Raw genomic sequence first — 24,016 nt, 5'->3', positions numbered from 1 at the left:
AGCTGCCGTTACCATGACGACGTGCTTTAGAAACTCCTGCATAGACAGATGCAGCAGCTCTTCCTGAAGGCCGTGGAGCTGCTGGTGGCCACATTCAGGGAGTTAAACGACCAGCCGCTGCCATCAGATCCACACTCTGAGCCTTATTTCCTGTTTATGCTGCTTTAACGTCCTGGAAGGAGATCCAGGGAGTCATTTACAGCATTTAATCTCATTCTCACTGCTGAACACAACATTTCCTGCTGTTTTTAGTGTTTTCAGGAAACTGAATCATCTGATGGTTTCTTATTTCAGGCCTTTCAGGTTTTTCTTTAAACTGAGCTGCATTTAAAGAGTTTATTTAGAGACGGAGCAAACTGTGGATGATGCCGTGTTTGAAGAATAACAAAGAATTTAAGATATGAACTCCTGAACGCTCAGCTGGACCCTGATACTGTTCTAACCCACAATATATCTGACAAAGAGACACAAAACAACCACAAAGACCCAAAATGACCTCAAAGAGATATAAAATAACCACAAATTAGCAAAAAAAACAAAGAGACACATATTGACCACAATGACAAACATAATCATTTTTGCGACTCTTAGGGGTCATTTTGTGTCTCTGTGGTCATTTTGTGGTCACTTCGTGTCTGTTTGTGGTCACTTTGTGTTTCTTTGTGGTCATTTTGTGTGTTGTCATGTTGGACAAGATTAAAGCCATGCTATCGTAATTTTATTTAAATTTCAAGTCATTAAGGACAAATTTTCAGCATTTTGGACACATTTTCATCTGTTTTGGAAACGTTTAGAGTCATTTTAAGAACTCATCTCATACAAGTCTTTGTTATTAAGGACAAATCTGAACTCATTTTGAATGTTTTTCAACAACTTTGAGTACTTCAGGACAAGTTTTGAGTCATTTTGGAAAAGTTCCAAGTCATCTTAGGAAAGTTTCGGGTCATTTCTGACAGGCTTTTGTCATTTTGGACAAATTTCAAGTCACAAAGAATAAAGTAGAACAGAATTATGCTGAAAATGCCAGGACAGAGTGAGTCTGATGAATCACATCCCAAACATCTCTCCGTGTCTTTGGGTTGAGGGTTAAAGATCAATTAAGATCTACGGTGTAGAAAAGCCCCTCGTCAGTTTCCGTATAGTAAAAGAAAAAGCAAGCAGGAGGAAGAAAAAGGACAAAAATCACTTCCCCAAGGTAATTTGCTGCTAAAATAACCGGGTTTTCCTTCTGCACAATTAGTCTGACAGTCAGAGACGGTAATCTTCACCAGAACTCAGCAGGAAATCTGAGCTGGAATCTCTCCTCCACCGGTTATTATTTCCCTAATTCTCTAAATCACAGCCACACAGGACACTTTAGTAGCGTTCAAGACAACAATGTTTTATTTCAATGTGGTTTTATTTAACCCTCGTGTCGTCCTGCTGGTCAAATTTACCCGTTTTAAAGTTTGAAAATGTGGAAAAAATATTTTTTTTTTCACAGTGAAACTTCTGATGTCCACATTTTCAACATTATTGGGAAATTTTAGAAAATTTTTTGATGGGGAAAAAAGAAATATTAAAAATGTTTCCTAAGAACATTCACAAAAAAATCAATCAAAATTTTGCTGGATTTTGGTTGATTTTTATATGAATGTTCTTAAAGAAAATATTAGAAGTTTTACTGATTTATATGGAATCACTTTAGATTTTTTTAGGATTTTTGGGGGAAGATTTTTACTCATTTTTTGAAAATATTTACAAGAATTTTCTTGCCAAATTTGGGAGATTTTTTTTTTTTTAAGTAAAACTTTTAAGGGAAATTTTTAAGGAATTATTGGAGTTTTCTTCCTGGAGGTTTTGCAAATTTTCTGAAATTTGGGGAATTTTTTTGCTGAATTTTTGGATGCGCCTGACATGGTTCCTCTGTTCCAGCTTTTAATCGCAGGTGAAGAAAAGACTGTAGTCTGCAGACGACACGCCTGTTTCCATCTTCACCCACAGCTCCTCCACGATGGAAGATGTTCTTCAAAAACGAATTCTGGGTCATAAGTAGGAGGACGTCCAGCTGCTGATCCTGCCTGGGAAACCGACAGACAAGCAGGTAAACCGCTGAAATTAACCACAAAATAAATGATAAATCCTCCAAACACACACCATTAACACATCCCACAGGTTTATTTCCATATTAATATACACACACAGTCATAAAATGACCACAAGAAAACATCAAAATTAGCACAGAGAGACACAAAATGAACTCAGACATTTAAAATTAGCACAAAGAAACACAAAACAACCACATATACACGCAAAATGACCATAATAAAGCACACAGTAACCACAAAGATACACAAAATGAGTTCAAATAAGTAAATATTTTAAAAATATATACATTTATTGTGTATTTTTGTATTCATATTTATAGACTTATATATTAAAAATTAACTCATATAAAATAAAGGAATGTATGTTAAATTGCAACCTTTTTACAACCCACAAAATGACCACACTGGGACACAAATGAGCCAAAATCAGACACAAAAATAAAAGCGGACTCCAAATTATCTCAGAGAGACACAAAAAGATCAAAATGAGACAACAACCAACCAAACTGTGATATAATCTGGCAAAAATGAGACACAAAATGACCTCAAAGACACACAAAACACATAAAAAGAGACTCCGAACTTTCAGAAAGAGATGTATTCCATTAAAGTGAGACACAAAATAACAAAAATACAACACAAACGCCACAATATAATACCCAAAACAATGAATAAAAGACACAAAATGACCTCATACAGTTGCAACGGACTCACAATTTCATCAGAAAGGCACAAAATGACCAAACTGAGACACAAACAACCAAATGAGACACAACACAGATAAAATGAGATTCAAAATTACCTCAGTGAGACACCAATGACCAAAAATAGGCACAAAAAAAAAAACTGAGACACAAACGACTGGAAAGTGACACAAAATTACTTAAAAAAGATGCAAAACAACCAACATGAGACTCAAAGTTACCTCAGAGACACAAAATGATAAAAATGCAACAGAAATGAGACAGAAATTGACACAAAACAACACTATCAAGACACAAAATGACTAAGATGACATGCAAAACAACTGAAACGACACAAAATGAGGCACAAAACAACACAAACGACCCACACAGAGGTGGTCACTTCTGTTGTAATGTTCTGGGAAATGAAACCCCAGTTAATAAATGTTGTCGACTTCTGTGTGCGTTTCTTTTTATTCTAAATGCTGATCATTCTGCTGCCTGAAGCCTCTTCAGTCGCAGTCAAACATTGGTCTCTGCAGGAGGAACCCTGATTAGCTGACGCCAGGAGCATCTCAGCATGTGTTTCTATGTCCGTCCACATTTCACCCTGCAGGTTTCCTTCAGCGCCCACATAGAACATCCCAGCATACCAAGTGGCTGCTCACGTTGTCCCGGTTTCCCCTTCACGCCCACTCGGCTGCTTTACTTTGTGGCCCCTTATGAAAAAAAGAAACTTCTCAACATCAAGGCTCAATTTTTCTGTCAACTTCAGCTCTGATTTTTTTCTCTGATAAGGCCGAACGGGGAAAAGAAGGTTTTTAAAGGGGGAAAAAGTTTGAGGCGTTGCAGCGATTGGGAGCGAGGCGAGAAAAGGCCGGGTTCTGCTTTAGTGGAAATCATGGCTGCATTTGCATATATAACACCACTGCCTGCATGCGACGGACAAGTGGGCTAACTTTTCTACAGCCTGATACCACGGAGGGCTCAAATTACCACCCAAAGCACAGCGAGAAACGAGTTAAAGTACAGGAAAACTGTCCAAAACTTCACTCTAATTCATTCTCCTGTTTACTGAGACACAAACAACCAAAAAGAGACACAAAACAAATAAACATGGGACATAAATGACAAAAATCAGACACAAAACAACCAAAGTTAGACTGAAAATAACCAAAATGGGACACAGAATCAACATTAGACACAAAATACCAAAAAGAGACACAAAACAACTAAAATGGGACACAAAATGACCAAAATTAGACACAAACAACCAAAATTAGCCAGAAAATAATCAAACTTAGACACAAAACATTCAAAATTTTAAAAAATAATCAAAGTGGGATACACACAAAAAAGAGACACAAAATCACTAAAATGGGACACGTGACAAAAGTCTGACAAAAAAAATCATCAAAATTAGACACAAACAACTAAAATGGGACACAAATAACAAAAAATAACCAAAATTAGACAAATCAAAGTGAGACACACAAAAATAACAGACACAAACAATCAAAAAGAGACACAAAAATCCCTAAAATGGGGCACAATTGCCAAAAATCAAACACAAAACAACAAAAATTAGTCACAAAATTACCAAAGTTAGACACAAAACAGTGAAACTTGGACATGAACAACCAAAAAGATGTACAAAAGAACTAAACAAATGACAAAAATCTGACACAAAACTATCAAAATTGGATACAAACAACTAAATTAGACAGAAAATGAATAAATGGGGGAAAAAATGACCAAAATTAGACACAAAACATTCAAAATAAAAATAAAAAATTATCAAAGTGGGACACACACAAAAAAGATACACAAAATCACCAAAATGGGACACAAATAACAAAAATCAGACACAAAAGAACCTAAATTAGACAAAAAATAATCAAAGTGAGACACACAAAAATAACTGAGACACAACCAAAAAGAGACACAAAATCCCTAAAATGGGGCACAAATGCCAAAAATCAGACACAAAACAAGTAAAATTAGACACAAAATAACCACAATGTGACACAAAGACGATCTAGAGGTCACAAAATGATCCCACAGAGGTGCAAAACGACTAAACAACAAGTTACATAAATCCACATGTGGAAACAGATGTGGTTAGTGTTCATTTTGTGTGTCTTTTATTTATTGTGGTTTGTACGTTCAGCTCAGACAGATGACGCCGGTTAATGTGCTGCTGTGTGGAAGCTGAACAGGCCGTTTGACAGACGTGTTGCCGTCCCACAGGAAGCAGTTCTTCTGTTCAACTGACAGAGCGACTCCACCGACTTCAGCAACAACTCAGACGCCTCTCAGTCTGCTGGGAAAACGGTGAGCGGCCCGATCCGTCAATCCAAGCGACACCATGCAGCAGCAGCGATGAGCAGATTCAACGAAGGATAAAGGGAGGGTTTCCAAGACGTTTAAGGCCAAGTCTGAGTCTTCAATAGAGGGAAAATATAGATGTTTAAATTCTCTTCCATTACCTTCAGGAGGCGTCTCAATGCAGCATCAATTCATTCATTCTAAAACCAGTTCAAAAACAGTCTAAAACCAATCTAAACTTAGTCTAAAACTAAGATCAGAACCAATCCATAACAACTTCAAAACCAGTCTAAAACCAGTCAAACCAATTAGGAAACATAGTCTTGACAAATCTGAAACAACCCCAAAACCGAATTTAAAATCAGTTCAAAACCAGGTCAGAACCAGTTGCAAGTCAAGTCTATAATCAATTCCTTCCAATTTCATCCATCCATCCATTGACATCCATCCATCCATCTACAAACCCATCCATCCATCCATCCATCCATCCATCCATCCATCCATCCATCCATCCAAACATCCATCCAAAAATCCATCCATCCATCCATCCTTCCTTCCATCCATCCATCCATCCTTCCATCCATCCATCCATCCTTCCATCCAGCCATCCATCTACAAACTCATCCATCCTTCCATCCATCCTTCCATCCATCCATCCATTGACATCCATCCATCTACAAACCCATCCATCCATCCATCCATCCATTGACATCCATCCATCCATCCATCTACAAACCCATCCATCCATCCATCCATTGACATCCATCCATCCATCCATCTACAAACCCATCCATCCATCCATCCATCCATCCATCCATCCATTGACATCCATCCATCCATCTACAAACCCATCCATCCATCCATTGACATCCATCCATCCATCCATCCATCCATCCATCCATTGACATCCATCCATCCATCCATCCATCCATCCATCCTCAGCCTCACTCACTTTCATTCTCAGGCTGCATTCAGTGTCGACAGACAAATTGTTCCGCTGAGCTTCGGTGTAAAAGATGTCATTGTGGGATTGAGCAGCTCAGCGGCGACTGATGACTGATCTCTTTCAGGAGAACAAAGCCCTGGAGGTTTGCGGCGCTGCACAGATCCTCCTCACTCTTTCTCTGGGTAAATAAATGTACATCAGTGCAGAACAGAGAGGCAGGCAGGCGGCAGCTCTTGCAGTTATTTTGGGTAACAGATGGCCTGAGCCGCTTAGAAGCCTGATAACACTTTTTGCTCATAGCTTTGCGGTCGGCAGGGATTTTTCTTGGCTGCATTAAAAGGAGATTTAACTTTACAAGAGAAGAACACCATAAAGCAGCCAGAGTCTGCTGGTAGGCTTACACTTATTTACAGAGTCCCCACTGTCACAGAAATAAAATGAGTCAGCAGCAGAAGCAGCACTGGTGGAGCTGGAGGTGAATGTGAACTCCCAGGTGTTTAGACTCATCATCACCTGCAGCGCTTCAGTCGGGTGTCGTACATTTAAGGAGGGCGTCGTTTTAAAATATACTGGAGACTCAGGAATGGATTATTACACTGACACAAAGAGAGACAACGTGATTACAGAGACACTAAACAGCTAAAAAGAGATGCAAAACAACCACAAAGACACACAAAGCAACTGCAAAAAGACATAAAATGACTAAGAGATGCAAATGACCTCATACAGATGGCAAAAACAAATATTATAATATATATATATATATATATATATATATATATATATAAAAATTCAGACACCAAATAAATCAAAACAACTACAAAGAGGCACAAAACAAATACAATCTGATGCAAAATTTAGCAAGACAACCAGAAACAGACACAAAACGTCCACAAAGAGACACAAAGTGACAACACAGGGGCACAAAATAAGTAAAACCAGAAACAAAGTGATGCAAAACAACCAAAATGGGAGACAACACATTAACAAAGTGATAAAAACAACCACAAAGACACAAAACAAGGAAAATCAGATGCAAAATTGGGCAAAGAAATCACAGAGAGACACAAATTTGAACAGAGACACAAATTTCAACAGAGACATAAAACAAGCAAAATGAGAGACAAACTGATGTGAAACGACAAAAAACTGACACAAAACAACCACAAAGAGACACAAAATAAGTAAAATCAGATGCAAAATTGAGCAAAGCAATCACAAAGGGACACAAAACGATGACACAGACACACAAAATAAGCAAAATCAGAAACAAAATGATGTGAAACAACCAGCATCAACAAAACATCAACAAAGAGACACTAAACAAGTAAAATCAGTCACCAGATAAATCAAAACAGCCAGAAAGAGACACTAAACAATCACAAAGAGACAGTAAACATCGAGAAAGAGACAAAAAGACAACAACAAAGAAATTAGATGTTAAAATATGCAAAATAAACAAATTGAGACACAAAACAACCAAAATGACGCCACAGATGTGTGTTGTCTGTTGTCCGTCTTGGGTTCTTTCTATTTCCACATGTATGTTGTGTTTCATTCTGATGCTTCCACAGCATGTTGACACAACATTCAGCAAACTGTAAACGAGTTTCCCATCGGTCCACCTCTGCCACACACCTTCACGTAAATATTTCCTCTATTTTCCTGTTCAGGCTGCAGTCCAGCAAGGAAACGACTTCTCCCTGCTGGGCTCTGATAAGGCGCCACGCTGGGCTGATGCATTCTGGTCCGGCCTTTGATCTCCTGCATCTCCACGTTGTGACTACAAAACAGGGTCCAGACCAGACCTCCAGCTGGGTGAAAGCAGCGCTGGGAGACTGGCGGCTCAAACACCGCTGGATCAATTAAAACACAGCGAAGGACTCAAAAAACTCCACAGACTGAAAGGATAAAGCACAGTGATACGCAGTGGGTGAGGAGGAACTTTGTCTTCACCTGCAAAATGTTCCACAAAGACACACAAGACCACTGAAGTGAGACAGAGAGTGACCGGAAACATCCAAAAAGTCACCTAAAGCAACCAAAATAGGACAAAAAACAAGTACAGTCAGACAAAACTGATGCAACACAACCAAAGTAAGACACACAACAAGTAAAATGTGACAAAAACTGATGCCAAAAAGCCGAAATGAGACATAAAACATCGACAAAACCCCCACAACATTCACAAAGAGACACAAGACAAGTAAAAATAGACAAAAACTGATGCAAAACAACCAGGAAGAGACAAAACGTCCACAAAGAGACATTAAACAGGTAAAACTGGACACAAAACAAGAAAATCCAAAGCAAAATAATACAAAACAGCCAAAATGATACATAAAATATCTACAAAATCCCCCACAACACAGAGACACAAAACAAGTACAATCTGAAAAAACTGATACAAAACAACCAAAATAAGACACAAAACAAGTAAAATTGAACACAAAACAAGAAAATCATAAGCAAAACAATGAAAAAGAGACATGAAATGACCACAAAGATACACAAAACAAATATCATCCATAAATTGATGTAGAAGAACCACAAAGATGCACAAGACAAGCAAAATCAGACAACAATTGATGGAAAACTACCAAAAAAAGACACAAACCAACCAAAAAGAGAAACAAAACAAATAATATCACCCATAAACTGATGCAAAACAACCACAGAGACACAAAATAAGTAAAATGTGACAAAAATGGATGGAAAACAACAAAAATAAGATACAAAACAACCACAAAGAGATAAAAAATGACCACAGAGACACACAAAACAAGTAATATCAGACACAAAATGAACTAAAATCTGATATTAAATGATGCAAAACTGTGATGAGTATTAGACGTCCACAAAGAGACACAAAACAATTAAAATCAGTTGGTAAATGATGTAAAACAATTAAAATGAGTTGGTAAATGATGTAAAACAAGTAAAATCAGACAAAAAAAAAGCCATAAACAAGCAATATCAAAAGCATCAGCAAAATGAGAAACGTCCACAATAAGTCTTCTTGTTTTTAATAATGCACATAAAACTGGAACACTAAAGGTTGTTTTCCTCACTGCAGAGTCCCTGAACTGACAAACTATTCTCCTTGACAAGTGGAGGTTAACTAAGTTTGTGGTTTTGTTCCGTCAGGCAGAAGGAAGGGTCAAAGTTATCTTCCACAAACTGGAAAAATGAAATAAAACTCCTCTTCTTCTGGGCGACGTTCACCAGACGAATTCTCCTCCAATATGTTAATCTGAAAGTTAGTTAAAAAACATTCTGATCTCATGGATGAACGACAAACTCTGCTTTCCTACTGTTAATACTGACAGTGAACTAACCACAGACTGTCCTACTTTTATTCCAGACAGTGAACTTGAACATCAGCTGATGTTTCCTGCTGATGCATGATTCAGTTCTCTGGAATGAAACACACCCCTGAGTTACAATTGAAGCAAGAGAAGACATGTGATGAAGCTCCGCCCCTCACCTGGCTCACCTCAGACAAACCAGGAAACAGTTTGTGATTCTTTCTCAGTAAAGAGACACTCGGACCATCAGACGGAGCTTCAGCATCCTCAGACTGAGTCCAGCTACAACACTGCTGCTTCCAGCTGCTGACACTCCAAACACTGAAGGTGAGTCTGAGCAGAAACACCACTCAGAATCAAAGGAGCTTTCAGAGAACTTAGTGACTCACTGGACTCTGTGTCTGCTGTGTTTTCAGCTTCACTCACACAATAAATGGCTTCCAGATCAGAGGAGGATCTCTGCTGTCCGGTCTGTCAGGACGTCTTCACAGATCCTGTTCTTCTGTCATGTAGCCACAGCTTCTGTAGAGACTGTCTGAAGACCTGCTGGAGACAGAAACCAACACACGACTGTCCAGTTTGTAAGAAAAGATCTTCAAAATCTAAACCACCTCGTAACCTGGCATTAAAGAATCTGTGTGAGTCCTTCAGGCAGCAGAGAGCTCAGAGATCTTCAGAGTCTTTCTGCAGTTTCCACTCTGAGAAACTCAAATTCTTCTGTCTGGATCATCAGCAGCCAGTGTGTGTCGTCTGCAAACATTCAAAAAAACACTCCAACCACAGATTCAGACCCATTGATGAAGCTGCACCAGAACATAGGAAGGAACTTCAGGAAACTCTGAAGCCCTTAAAGAAGAAGCTGAAGGTTTCTGAACAAGTTCAAGTGAAGTTTGATCAAACAGCAGAACACATTAAGGTCCAGGCCCGACACACAGAGAGGCAGATTAAGGAGCAGTTTGAGAAGCTTCACCAGTTTCTGAGAAAGGAAGAGGAGACCAGGATGGCTGCACTGAGGGAGGAAGAGGAGCAGAAGACTGGGATGATGAAGGAGAAGATGGAGGCTCTGAGCAGAGAGATAGCAGATCTTTCAGACACAGTCAGAGCCACAGAGGAGCAGCTGAGAGCTGAAGACGTCTCATTCCTGCTAAACTACAAGGCTGCAGTGGAAAGAGTCCAGCGCTGCCTCCTGCTGGAGGATCCACAACTGCTCTCAGGAGCTCTGATAGACCAGGCCAAACATCTGGGCAACCTGAGCTTCAACATCTGGAACAACATGAAGGACATGGTCTCCTACACTCCTCTCATTCTGGACCCAAACACCACATCCAGAACTCATCCTGTCTGAAGATCTGACCAGTGTGAGATATGGAGATGAACAGCAACTTCCTGATAATCCAGAGAGGTTTGATGATTACTTCTCTGTTCTAAGCTCTGAAGGCTTCAACTCAGGGACTCACAGCTGGAATGTTGAGGTTGGAGACAGAGTAGGCTGGATACTGGGTGTGTTAGAAGAGTCTGTCCAGAGGATGGGATGCATACAATCTGGATTATGGAGATTATTGTTTTCTGAAGATAAATACTCAGCAGGTTCACCACTAACTTCCTCCACTGATCTCTCAGTGCAGAAGAAGCTCCAGAGGATCAGAGTGAATCTGGACTGTAACAGAGGAAAGCTGTCCTTCTCTGATCCTGATACTAAAACACACATACACACCTTCAATCACACTTTCACTCAGAGGATGTTTCCATTAATTTACACTGGTGGTAAAGTTCAGATTTTACCAGAGAAGATCTCAGTGACAGTGGAACAGATCAGTTAGAGATCAACAGGATCAACAGATTCAGAACATCTCTTTGTTGTTGTTTTTCCTGTTGTTTTTTTCTGAATCAGTCATAGAAAAGGTATTAATTTACATCATGACTGTAAAAACCAAAGCAAAGACAAACCAAAACTGTAAATAATAAAATATCTGTATTTCCACTGTTAATTATTTGTTCTTTAACAATGTGTGACTGTAAAATTACAACATATTTTTACTGTAGTTAAATCAGTGAACTATCATAAATATAATAATATATTATTATTCTGCAGTTAGAGCTCAACAGGATCAATAGATTCAAAATGTTCCTTTGTTTTAGTTTCATCTGTTGGTTGTTTCTTCTGAACTTTTTGGCTTTTTACATTTATTGGATTCTTCCAATAAATAATAATATCAATAAAATAATATAATAAAATAAATAATATTCTGAATATTTTTGTTCTCGTCTTTGTCAAGCCCAAACGAAAAAATTAATCCATATTCTGGCTACATTACCGACAGCAGCATCCCTGGTGTGACCGGAAAGGTTAGCCGAGCTAGCGGAAGTGCTAATGAGGTCTGCTCTGGCACAGATTATTACACACATGTAGCTTTGAAAATAAATCTTCTATAAGACACGGCGCTGTAGCTCCGTTTCAGTGTGGGTTCTAATGTTTCTCTGTGTGACTGTGTCTGACTTCCTCTAATAAAACCCTCCTGTTCACTGGGAGCTGCAGCTGCCAGAGATATGAATGAGTAGATAGGACACGCCCCTTTGAGCTGCGTTCTACAGCGAGGCTAAGCTAGTGGGGGCAAAGTTTCAGTGCATTCCGTTGATGTAGACGCCGTGAAAACGGAAACAAGTATGCTGGATCACTGTGCTGCATACAGTTACACACTACGTCGTACGATTGAGACAAGGAAACTTGGAATGACTTTTCATAGGTAAGAATAGTTTTTGGATCTTTTTTCATTATTAAATCTTGTTGAGAGCTTCCAGTCTATGAGAGCTAACTAGTTAGCCACTAGCAAAACGCTAAGGTGAGCTAGCAGCTTGACAACCAAATACCAGACGATTAATAGTAGCTGTAGTATAGTTGTACAAGCAGTAGTAGTAATACTAAAAGTACAAGCAGCAGTAGTAGTATAAAGCTGTAAAGTTTCTGCTCCTTCAAAGTTCACAACACAATGAATGAATTCCTAAAACACTCTCAATGCTGGAGAGCGTTTGTGATGCTGAAGCAGTGATCAGTTTTTCTGTTTCTTCTCTGGAGATGCACAATGAGGGACGTCTGCAGAGACTGAGAAAGAGTCTCACCACATCCTGACATGAGGAAAAAGACTTTATTGAAGACTACAATGAGAAAAGCTATCAGACAGCAGACGGCTGCATTCAAGGTGAGATCTGAACATTTGATCTGGAACAGGAATTCAATAACGGCAGCATGAGCTTCATTTCAGTCTGTAGCTGCTGAATTCATGGATGAATCATCTGGTACTAGAGAAGAAGACCATCAAACATCCATATCAGCTGATGGAGGTCCAAGAGTCTCACTGAACAAACAACCTACAGAGTGAAGACCTCGAATCTGATTGGACGGCCTCCTATTCAGCCACGTGTGTGAACAAATGCCTCTAAGTTGATTTGTTTTCTAAAATAAATCTAGTTTGAGTCCTAATCTATGCCTGTGTTTGCTTCTTTACACTGCTGTTAACAGTTTAGGCTGTTAGATTGTTCCAGATAAGACAAGTACAAGATTCTTCAGAGCCGTTCTACCACGAGCCTGACAGGAAGAACTCCAACAGCTACTGAATGTTCCTGTGGTTCCCTCAAGGCTACAGGAGGAGTCCTACGAGGACGAGCCGGTCCACCTGATGGCGGCCAGTCACTGTGGTTCAAAGCCAACACCGACTACGTGGACTTCTACTGGACCACACGGAGGCCTTCAAACCGGACCAACAAGTTCAGCGACTCCCCGACTTGTGGGTCTGAGGACGCCGCCGAGCCTCGGCCCAGCCGGCCTCCTGTCTGTGGGTGTTTGAGTGCTGAGAGGTTTGTGGATCCATGTGAACGTTCTGTGTTGAAACAGCAGCTTTGGACTCAGTAACGCCGGGAAAAACCAAGAGCTCCTTTATTTGTGACTTCCACTAAAAAAACTGAAGAAAATAAGTTTGCCAGGGTTCTGACTGATAACAGATTATTAAATAATGAAAATAATCCTTTAAATATTCCTTTAAACAATCCTTTTAGGTCTACGTTTCCTTTACACTGACTTCTTGGTATATGTACAAGTATTTTGGGTGGAATATACCATTAAGCCTAATGTTCAAGGGTTTTTCTGGGAATATACCATTAAACCAACATTTTAGGTAAATATTCCAGGATGTTGGGTAGAATATACCATCAGATAAACCTTTTAGGTCTACATTGGAAGATTTTAGAGTAGAATATTACTCCAAACCATCCTTTGGGTCTACATTTAAGGTGGAATACTCCTTAACACCAAGATTTTTTTGGTCTACATCGAAGGACTTTAGGTTGAATATTCCTTTGAACAAACTTTTTAAGTTAATGTTCCAGGATGTTGGGTGGAATATACCATCAGACCAACCTCCAAGGTCTACAGTAGTGCATTTTAGGGGGAATATACCATTAAACTCACCTTTTAGGTCTACATTGGAGGATTTTAGATGGAATTTTCTTCCAAACCGTCTTTTAGTCTACATTTAAGGATGTTTAGGATGGTATATTCTTCCAAACCAACTTCTAAGGTCTACATTTCAGGTGGAATATTCCTCCATACTAACTTTTTTGGACTACGTTGAAGGATTTTCTCTAAACCACCCTTCCGGGTCTATATTTGAGGTTTTAGGTGGAATATTTCTTTTAACCAGCCCCTCAGGTCTCTTTGAGGATTTTGGATGGAATACTCAATTAAACCAACATTTTAGGTGCATGTCTAAGGATTTTTGGTGGAATGTTCCTTTAAGGTGGATGTGTGAGGACCTTGTAGGTGGAATACTTCCTGAAACCAACCTTGTAGGTCAACATTCAAAGATTTAAGGTGGAATATTCCTTTAAACCTAAATTTCATGTTTTGATCATTATCAAGTGAGAAACTTCAATCCAGACTCCTCATAATGACGTTTGAGATTAATGCTGCTGTTATTTGTTTAGTCCAGACTAAATGACAGAAATCCACAACTGTAACAATTTGATTTCAGGACTCGGTTATTAAATGTCAAAACAATCCATGTGACTCTAAGAACTCAACAGCTTTACAAACTCTAAGATTAAACTCTCCACAAGGATCCAAAATAAGTTGGACTTCTACATGAGAGCTTTAATTATTCTTCATCTACTTCCTGAAAAGTTTGGTCAATAAAAAAGACAAAAACTAATATTTTCAGCTGAACTAAAGACAGACTTTGTGATTTTTCTGCTCACATGTTGTGTTGTTGTAAACTTCCTCTTTCAAATAAATAGCCTCCTAACCCCCTGGAAACCAGCGTTTGTCCTGTTTTTGTGTTGCTCCTCGGCGACCCTACACAGCCAGGTTGTAATGTTTTTGAGCAACACACCATACTATGATGTTTTTACAATGAGGGTTCTACTATGGAACCAGTTTGACATCTTCAGGTGTTCTTTGTGTGAAAACTCAGAGATTTCAGGTATCAGAAGGTGGTTTTCAACTTTCTTTGTTAACTTTCTGCTTCAACTTTAAATTAAATTTCCTTCACTAAGCCAGCCCTCTGGACTTCCAGTAAGCTGTGTTCCTATTGGCTGTCCAGGTGTTTGCTTGGTGTTATCAGGAACACCTGAGCAGCTCAGTGTTTTCCTCGTTTATTTAGCTGCAGCCAAACATTTCCTCTGTTTCTCTTCACCAGTGAACCAGGTTTGGCTCCATTGCTTTAGTTTGTTCTTTAGGCGTTGGCTTCCAGCTTCCAGCAGTAAAATCGTCTTTAATGTGTTTCTTGGTGTGTTTTAGGGCTTTGTACTGGATAGTTGTCTTGGTAAATGTGGCTCTTTAGCCACAGTTGGCACATGGTGCTAATGTGTGCAGTGATTAATGGATTTGCTGCAGCTGAGTTGTGTCTTTATCTTGGCTGTAGTGAGTCTTTAGAGGTTTTTGGTCAGACACATTCTGTGTTCTTGTTTGAGAACCAGCGTTGGTTGTCCAGAAGGTAAGAGTTCCTGTCCTGATTCTCTGTTCTCAGAGCTTCTCTGGTAGGCTGCAGGAGACTTTAGTGTTTGGGTTGTGTTAGTTTGGTTTTTGTATGGTTTCATTTGGACGACTATCTTGAGGCCCCTCCATGTGGTTTAGTGAGGTTTTCTGGAACAGTTCTACAAAGCAACCTGCAGCAGAAGAGACTTTGAGAGTTTTTAGGAAGTTCTGGAGACCAGACTTCAGAGCAGCACAAACATTTGTCAGCAGTTTGAGCAGGAGAAGGTGAGCTTCAGAGTAGAAATGAGGAGAAGGAAACCTTCTTGACCCGTGTGGTGAGGTCCTGTACCAAGAGTTTGAGTAGGTTGTGAAGAGTCTGTAGTTCTTTGGTCTGAAAGCACAAGAAGAGTTGACTCATTAAAGGAGAAAACAGGAGATATTGTTGGTTCTTCTGTCGCTCTGCAGTTTCCTTAGACTGAATATCAAGTTTATATTTTAAATGATTTCCCATATGAGCCCAAGAAGACTTCAATAAACTCCCTCCATCCCCTGGACACAACAGATTTTATTACCATGTTAAATCTTTTTTTAAAATTTGTTTTTGAGTTTTAATCATAGTTTTAGCATAGTTTTTTCTTTGCTTGTTTAGTTTTGTCATCTGTGTGAAAGGTGCTAAACAAATAAAGTTGAATTGATAAACTGAATAATTGACTAACTCATGATTGTGACAACAGAACAAGTTGTCATGAAGAGGTGTTGAAGTCGGCCAGGATGGAGTGACTTTTTACAGCGACTAGAAGGAAGACCACTAGAAGACCAGGTCTTTAACCACCATCCATTAAATCCATGGAGTTGGTTCCAGAGAAATTAAGGGAGGTCAGCTTTTATCAACCTCCATCCACATGTTCAACTTCATATCTTTACTTCATTATCATTTATTAGGACTTTAATGGAATCCACCAGCAGATTTAGTTTTTGTTGAGACACTGCAGTATTTAAAACTCTTCCTTCTATTTGACCTCATGTTTATTAGTTTTAGTGGAGAAACTTATTTTAATTGTCCATTAGTCTCCTTAAAACCAAATAATAAATCGGATTAGTCAAGAGCTTTAAATTTCTTACTTTGTCATATTTTTTAAAAATGCAAAAAATATAAAAATAAAGCGTCTTCAGACAATTTGACTTGTAATTGGCGTTATATAAATAAAATTGAATTAAAATTGTATGTATCTTGTAATGTTGGAGTAATTCAGCCATAGATGTTGGAAAACACATTTTCTTTCTCCATTAATCTGTTGATTGTTTTCTCCATTAATTCATTTCTTGTTTTGGTTTATAAAATGTCAAACCCAAATATATTCTGTTTACTGTCATAAAAACCAAAAAGATTTACATTCATGATGCAGGAATCAGGCAGTTTTTCACTTTTTATCTTAGTTTAGTCAGAAAGATAGTTGATAATGTATGAATTGTTGCAGCTTGTGAGCCATAAAAGGTTTTAATCTTTGGGGCCGAGTGTCAGAAAACATTTAGAAACCAACATCAACAAAACACTCAACAAAGATTTGAACGTCTTTAAAGGGAAATCCAACTTTTGCATGACAATGTCTAATTAAAGGACATTTATTTCCAACGTAAATGTGTGATATTCATCCTCTGGAGCTTTCTCTTCACATCGTCTTCCACCTGGACTGGTTTGGTCGGGAGCATGTGCAACAAACATTTGAAAAACTGCACTTTAACATCAATGAATGACACTGAAGTTTAATCTCTACATAAATGAGACTGAGTCTGGATGTGCTGCTCTGTCATTAACTCCTAAGTTTAGGGAAAGTTCAAACAAAAGAAGACAGTTCAGATAAGACTTGAGAATGAGCTGATTTTGAACAAACATCTCAGACTTTCTGAGCTTCAGCACCTCTAGCAAGATATTTTAACAACAAGCAACTCAAGAGATCCAGAAGTTGGAGAGAGTTAGCTTTAGCTGAGCCAAAGAACATGTGGGATGCTAACCTAGCAAACATTTCAGACTTTTCTCTGTGAATTCTGAGAAATAATTTCCTATTTTATGACAGAGCTACACATCTTAACTCAGTCTCATTAAAACAGACTCTAATTCAGTGTCATCCATCCATGTTAAAGTGCACTTACCCAAAATGTTTGTTGCATGAGCTCCAACAAAACCTGTCCAGGCAGAAGGCCAATTTGACAAACAGGAAGTGGAAGATTCCAAGCAGATTTATAGAAGGGGGAACCGGACTGTACTAAGTGTGGTCCAGTATAGAGGGGTGTTTTGTGGCTTTTTAAGGCTGATAATGATTATTAGTGAGACATTTGGAGTAGATATTCATTTGCAGTAAATGAAAGTATTTAAAATCTTGGAGTTAAACTCAGAAGAGCACAAACTCGAACAGAAAACTTTGTTGATACGTTTTTGTTTTGTTTACCCTCACATGTTGTGTTGTTGTAAACTTACTCTTCAAATAAATACTCGTCTGACCCTCTGGAAACCAGCGTTTTGACTGTTTTTGTGTTGCTCCTCACCTACTTCACACAGCTGGGACAAAACAACGTTTTGTGGACTTAAGGCTTTTCTGTGACGTTTTTAGAACGATATGCTAAATTATGACGTTTATGTGATATTTTGGACGAGACACTAAACTATGACATTTTTGTCACATTATGGATGACATACTAAACTATGACATTTACGGCCTCCTTTACATTATTTCATCATATGGCACATTTTTACAACATGTTAAAAAATCAGACTTTTTTTTGACATAGTATACTATGGCGTTTTTTTGCGCCAAAATTCATGATGATTTTTTAAACAAAGAAAACCTTTCTGGAGTGTTTTTCACAGCCTCCTTTACATTATTTCATCATATGGCATGTTTTTACAACATGTTGTAAAATCGCATTTTTTTTCGACTTAGTATACTATGGCATTTTTTTGCGCCAAAATTCATGATGATTTTTTTTTTTTCAAAGAAAACCTTACCATAGTGTGTTTCACGGCCTCCTTTACATTATTTCATCATATGGCACATTTTTAAAACATGTTTGAAAAATGTCATTTTTTTTCGACATAGTATAGTAAGGCGTTTTTTTGCGCCAAAATTCATGATGTTTTTTTTTTCAAAGAAAACCTTTCTGGAGTGTGTTTCACGGCCTCCTTTGCATTATTTCATCATATGGCACCTTTCTACAACATGTTGAAAAATCGCATTTTTTTTTCGACATAGTTTACTATGGCGTTTTTTTGCGCCAAGATTCATGATGGGTTTTTTTTCAAAGAAAACCTTTCTGGAGTGTGTTTCACGGCCTCCTTTACATTATTTCATCATATGGCACGTTTTTACAACATGTTAAATATTTCATTTTTTTTTCGACATAGTACTATGGCGTTTTTTTGCGCCAAAATTCATGATTTTTTTTTTTCAAAGAAAACCTTTCTGGAGTGTGTTTCACGGCCTCCTTTACATTATTTCATCATATGGCACGTTTTTACAACATGTTGAAAAATTTCTTTTTTTTTTCGACATAGTATACTATGGCGTTTTTTTGCGCCAAAATTCATGATTGTTTTTTTTCAAAGAAAACCTTTCTGGAGTGTGTTTCACGGCCTCCTTTACATTATTTCATCATATGGCACGTTTTTACAACATGTTGAAAAATTTCATTTTTTTTTCGACATAGTATACTATGGCGGTTTTTTGCGCCAAAATTCATGATGATTTTTTTTTCAAAAAAAACCTTTCTGGAGTGTTTTTCACGGCCTCCTTTACGTTATTTCATCATTTGGCACGGGTTTACAACATGTTGAAAAATTTCATTTTTTTTTCGACATAGTATACTATGGCGTTTTTTTGCGCCAAAATTCATGATGATTTTTTTTTTCAAATAAAACCTTTCTGGAGTGTGTTTCACGGCCTCCTTTACATTATTTCATCATATGGCACATTTTTAAAACATGTTTGAAAAATCGCATTTTTTTTCGACATAGTATAGTAAGGCGTTTTTTTTGCGCCAAAATTCATGATGATTTTATTTTCAAAGAAAACCTTTCTGGAGTGTTTTTCACGGCCTCCTTTACATTATTTCATCATATGGCACGTTTTTACAACATGTTGAAAAAATTTCTTTTTTTTTTTTCGACATAGTATACTATGGCGTTTTTTTGCGCCAAAATTCATGATGATTTTTTTTTTCAAATAAAACCTTTCTGGAGTGTGTTTCACGGCCTCCTTTACATTATTTCATCATATGGCACATTTTTAAAACATGTTTGAAAAATCGCATTTTTTTTCGACATAGTATAGTAAGGCGTTTTTTTTGCGCCAAAATTCATGATGATTTTATTTTCAAAGAAAACCTTTCTGGAGTGTTTTTCACGGCCTCCTTTACATTATTTCATCATATGGCACGTTTTTACAACATGTTGAAAAATTTCTTTTTTTTTTCGACATAGTATACTATGGCGTTTATTTGCGCCAAAATTCATGATGATTTTTTTTTCAAAGAAAACCTTTCTGGAGTGTGTTTCACGGCCTCCTTTGCATTATTTCATCATATGGCACGTTTTTACAACATGTTGAAAAATTGCATTTTTTTTCGACATAGTATACTATGGCGTTTTTTTGCGCCAAAATTCATGATGATTTTTTTTTTCAAATAAAACCTTTCTGGAGTGTGTTTCACGGCCTCCTTTACATTATTTCATCATATGGCACATTTTTAAAACATGTTTGAAAAATCGCATTTTTTTTCGACATAGTATAGTAAGGCGTTTTTTTTGCGCCAAAATTCATGATGATTTTTATTTTCAAAGAAAACCTTTCTGGAGTGTTTTTCACGGCCTCCTTTACATTATTTCATCATATGGCACGTTTTTACAACATGTTTGAAAAATTCGCATTTTTTTTCGACATAGTATAGTAAGGCGTTTTTTTGCGCCAAAATTCATGATGATTTTATTTTCAAAGAAAACCTTTCTGGAGTGTTTTTCACGGCCTCCTTTACATTATTTCATCATATGGCACGTTTTTACAACATGTTAAAAAATTGAATTTTTTTTTGGACATAGTATACTATGGCGTTTTTTTGCGCCAAAATTCATGATGATTTTTTTTTTTAAATAAAACCTTTCTGGAGTGTGTTTCACGGCCTCCTTTACATTATTTCATCATATGGCACATTTTTAAAACATGTTTGAAAAATCGCATTTTTTTTCGACATAGTATAGTAAGGCGTTTTTTTGCGCCAAAATTCATGATGATTTTATTTTCAAAGAAAACCTTTCTGGAGTGTTTTTCACGGCCTCCTTTACATTATTTCATCATATGGCACGTTTTTACAACATGTTGAAAAATTTCTTTTTTTTTTCGACATAGTATACTATGGCGTTTTTTTGCGCCAAAATTCATGATGATTTTTTTTTCAAAAAAAACCTTTCTGGAGTGTGTTTCACGGCCTCCTTTACATTATTTCATCATATGGCACATTTTTAAAACATGTTTGAAAAATCGCATTTTTTTTCAACATAGTATAGTAAGGCGTTTTTTTTGCGCCAAAATTCATGATGATTTTATTTTCAAAGAAAACCTTTCTGGAGTGTTTTTCACGGCCTCCTTTACATTATTTCATCATATGGCACGTTTTTACAACATGTTGAAAAATTTCTTTTTTTTTTCGACATAGCATACTATGGCGTTTATTTGCGCCAAAATTCATGATGATTTTTTTTTTCAAAGAAAACCTTTCTGGAGTGTGTTTCACGGCCTCCTTTGCATTATTTCATCATATGGCACGTTTTTACAACATGTTAAAAAATTGAATTTTTTTTGGACATAGTATACTATGGCGTTTTTTGCGCCAAAATTCATGATGATTTTTTTTTTTAAATAAAACCTTTCTGGAGTGTGTTTCACGGCCTCCTTTACATTATTTCATCATATGGCACATTTTTAAAACATGTTTGAAAAATCGCATTTTTTTTCGACATAGTATAGTAAGGCGTTTTTTTGCGCCAAAATTCATGATGATTTTATTTTCAAAGAAAACCTTTCTGGAGTGTTTTTCACGGCCTCCTTTACATTATTTCATCATATGGCACGTTTTTACAACATGTTGAAAAATTTCTTTTTTTTTTCGACATAGTTTACTGTGGCGTTTTTTTGCGCCAAAATTCATGATGATTTTTTTTTTTTCAAAGAAAACCTTACCATAGTGTTTTTCACGGCCTCCTTTACATTATTTCATCATATGGCACCTTTCTACAACATGTTGAAAAATCGCATTTTTTTTTCGACATAGTTTACTATGGCGTTTTTTTGCGCCAAGATTCATGATGGATTTTTTTTTCAAAGAAAACCTTTCTGGAGTGTGTTTCACGGCCTCCTTTACATTATTTCATCATATGGCACGTTTTTACAACATGTTGAAAAATCGCATTTTTTGTTCGACATAGTATACTATGGCGTTTTTTTGCGCCAAAATTCATGATGATTTTTTTTTCCAAAAAAACCTTTCTGGAGTGTTTTTGACGGCCACCTTTACGTTATTTCATCATATGGCACGGGTTTACAACATGTTGAAAAATTTCATTTTTTTTTCGACATAGTATACTATGGTGTTTTTTTGCGCCAAAATTCATGATGATTTTTTTTTTTCAAATAAAACCTTTCTGGAGTGTGTTTCACGGCCTCCTTTACATTATTTCATCATATGGCACATTTTTAAAACATGTTTGAAAAATCGCATTTTTTTTCGACATAGTATAGTAAGGCGTTTTTTTGCGCCAAAATTCATGATGATTTTTTTTTTCAAAGAAAACCTTTCTGGAGTGTTTTTCACGGCCTCCTTTACGTTATTTCATCATATGGCACGTTTTTACAACATGTTGAAAAATTTCATTTTTTTTTCGACATAGTATACTATGGCGTTTTTTTGCGCCAAAATTCATGATGATTTTTTTTTCAAATAAAACCTTTCTGGAGTGTGTTTCACGGCCTCCTTTACATTATTTCATCATATGGCACATTTTTAAAACATGTTTGAAAAATCGCATTTTTTTTCGACATAGTATAGTAAGGCGTTTTTTTGCGCCAAAATTCATGATGATTTTATTTTCAAAGAAAACCTTTCTGGAGTGTTTTTCACGGCCTCCTTTACATTATTTCATCATATGGCACGTTTTTACAACATGTTGAAAAATTTCTTTTTTTTTTTGACATAGTATACTATGGCGTTTATTTGCGCCAAAATTCATGATGATTTTTTTTTTCAAAGAAAACCTTTCTGGAGTGTGTTTCACGGCCTCCTTTGCATTATTTCATCATATGGCACGTTTTTACAACATGTTTGAAAAATCGCATTTTTTTTCGACATAGTATACTATGGCGTTTTTTTGCGCCAAAATTCATGATGATTTTTTTTTCAAAAAAAACCTTTCTGGAGTGTGTTTCACGGCCTCCTTTACGTTATTTCATCATATGGCACGGGTTTACAACATGTTGAAAAATTTCATTTTTTTTTCGACATAGTATACTATGGCGTTTTTTTGTGCCAAAATTCATGATGATTTTTTTTTTCAAATAAAACCTTTCTGGAGTGTGTTTCACGGCCTCCTTTACATTATTTCATCATATGGCACATTTTTAAAACATGTTTGAAAAATCGCATTTTTTTTCGACATAGTATAGTAAGGCGTTTTTTTGCGCCAAAATTCATGATGATTTTATTTTCAAAGAAAACCTTTCTGGAGTGTTTTTCACGGCCTCCTTTACATTATTTCATCATATGGCACGTTTTTACAACATGTTGAAAAATTTCATTTTTTTTTCGACATAGTATACTGTGGCGTTTTTTTGCGCCAAAATTCATGATGATTTTTTTTTCAAAAAAAACCTTTCTGGAGTGTGTTTCACGGCCTCCTTTACGTTATTTCATCATATGGCACGGGTTTACAACATGTTGAAAAATTTCATTTTTTTTTCGACATAGTATACTATGGCGTTTTTTTGTGCCAAAATTCATGATGATTTTTTTTTCAAATAAAACCTTTCTGGAGTGTTTTTCACGGCCTCCTTTACATTATTTCATCATATGGCACGTTTTTACAACATGTTGAAAAATTTCTTTTTTTTTTCGACATAGTTTACTGTGGCGTTTTTTTGCGCCAAAATTCATGATGATTTTTTTTTTTTCAAAGAAAACCTTACCATAGTGTTTTTCACGGCCTCCTTTACATTATTTCATCATATGGCACCTTTCTACAACATGTTGAAAAATCGCATTTTTTTTTCGACATAGTTTACTATGGCGTTTTTTTGCGCCAAGATTCATGATGGATTTTTTTTCAAAGAAAACCTTTCTGGAGTGTGTTTCACGGCCTCCTTTACATTATTTCATCATATGGCACGTTTTTACAACATGTTGAAAAATTTCATTTTTTTTTCGACATAGTATACTATGGCGTTTTTTTGCGCCAAAATTCATGATGATTTTTTTTTCAAAGAAAACCTTTCTGGAGTGTGTTTCACGGCCTCCTTTACATTATTTCATCATATGGCACGTTTTTACAACATGTTGAAAAATTTCATTTTTTTTTCGACATAGTATACTATGGCGTTTTTTTTGCGCCAAAATTCATGATGATTTTTTTTTCAAAGAAAACCTTTCTGGAGTGTTTTTCA

The 24,016-nt window shown here is 36.9% G+C and overlaps 1 protein-coding gene and 1 long non-coding RNA gene across 2 annotated transcripts in view; one reads left to right on the top strand and one right to left on the bottom strand.

Annotated features, from left to right (window-relative positions):
- The first annotated feature begins 1,772 nt into the window (after positions 1–1,772).
- On the top strand, positions 1,773–14,657 carry LOC111564155 (nuclear factor 7, brain-like). The gene is given in 6 exon segments (XM_035945123.2): positions 1,773–2,083; positions 4,941–5,104; positions 7,718–7,977; positions 9,409–9,679; positions 9,769–10,678; positions 10,680–14,657. Coding segments are annotated over 2 exon segments (1,386 nt in total). The 5' UTR covers positions 1,773–2,083; positions 4,941–5,104; positions 7,718–7,977; positions 9,409–9,679; positions 9,769–9,785; the 3' UTR covers positions 11,173–14,657.
- Positions 12,479–24,016, bottom strand: part of LOC118471712 (uncharacterized) — a 26,019-nt gene continuing 14,481 nt past the window's right edge. Inside the window, exon 3 of the long non-coding RNA XR_008601832.1 lies at positions 12,479–15,708. This is a non-coding gene — a long non-coding RNA (uncharacterized LOC118471712). The remainder of the gene's footprint in view (positions 15,709–24,016) is intronic.

The sequence above is a fragment of the Amphiprion ocellaris genome, chromosome 5 (assembly GCF_022539595.1).
Source record: "Amphiprion ocellaris isolate individual 3 ecotype Okinawa chromosome 5, ASM2253959v1, whole genome shotgun sequence".
Taxonomy (NCBI): Eukaryota; Metazoa; Chordata; class Actinopteri; family Pomacentridae; genus Amphiprion; species Amphiprion ocellaris.
This window is presented reverse-complemented; position numbering and strand designations above follow the sequence as displayed.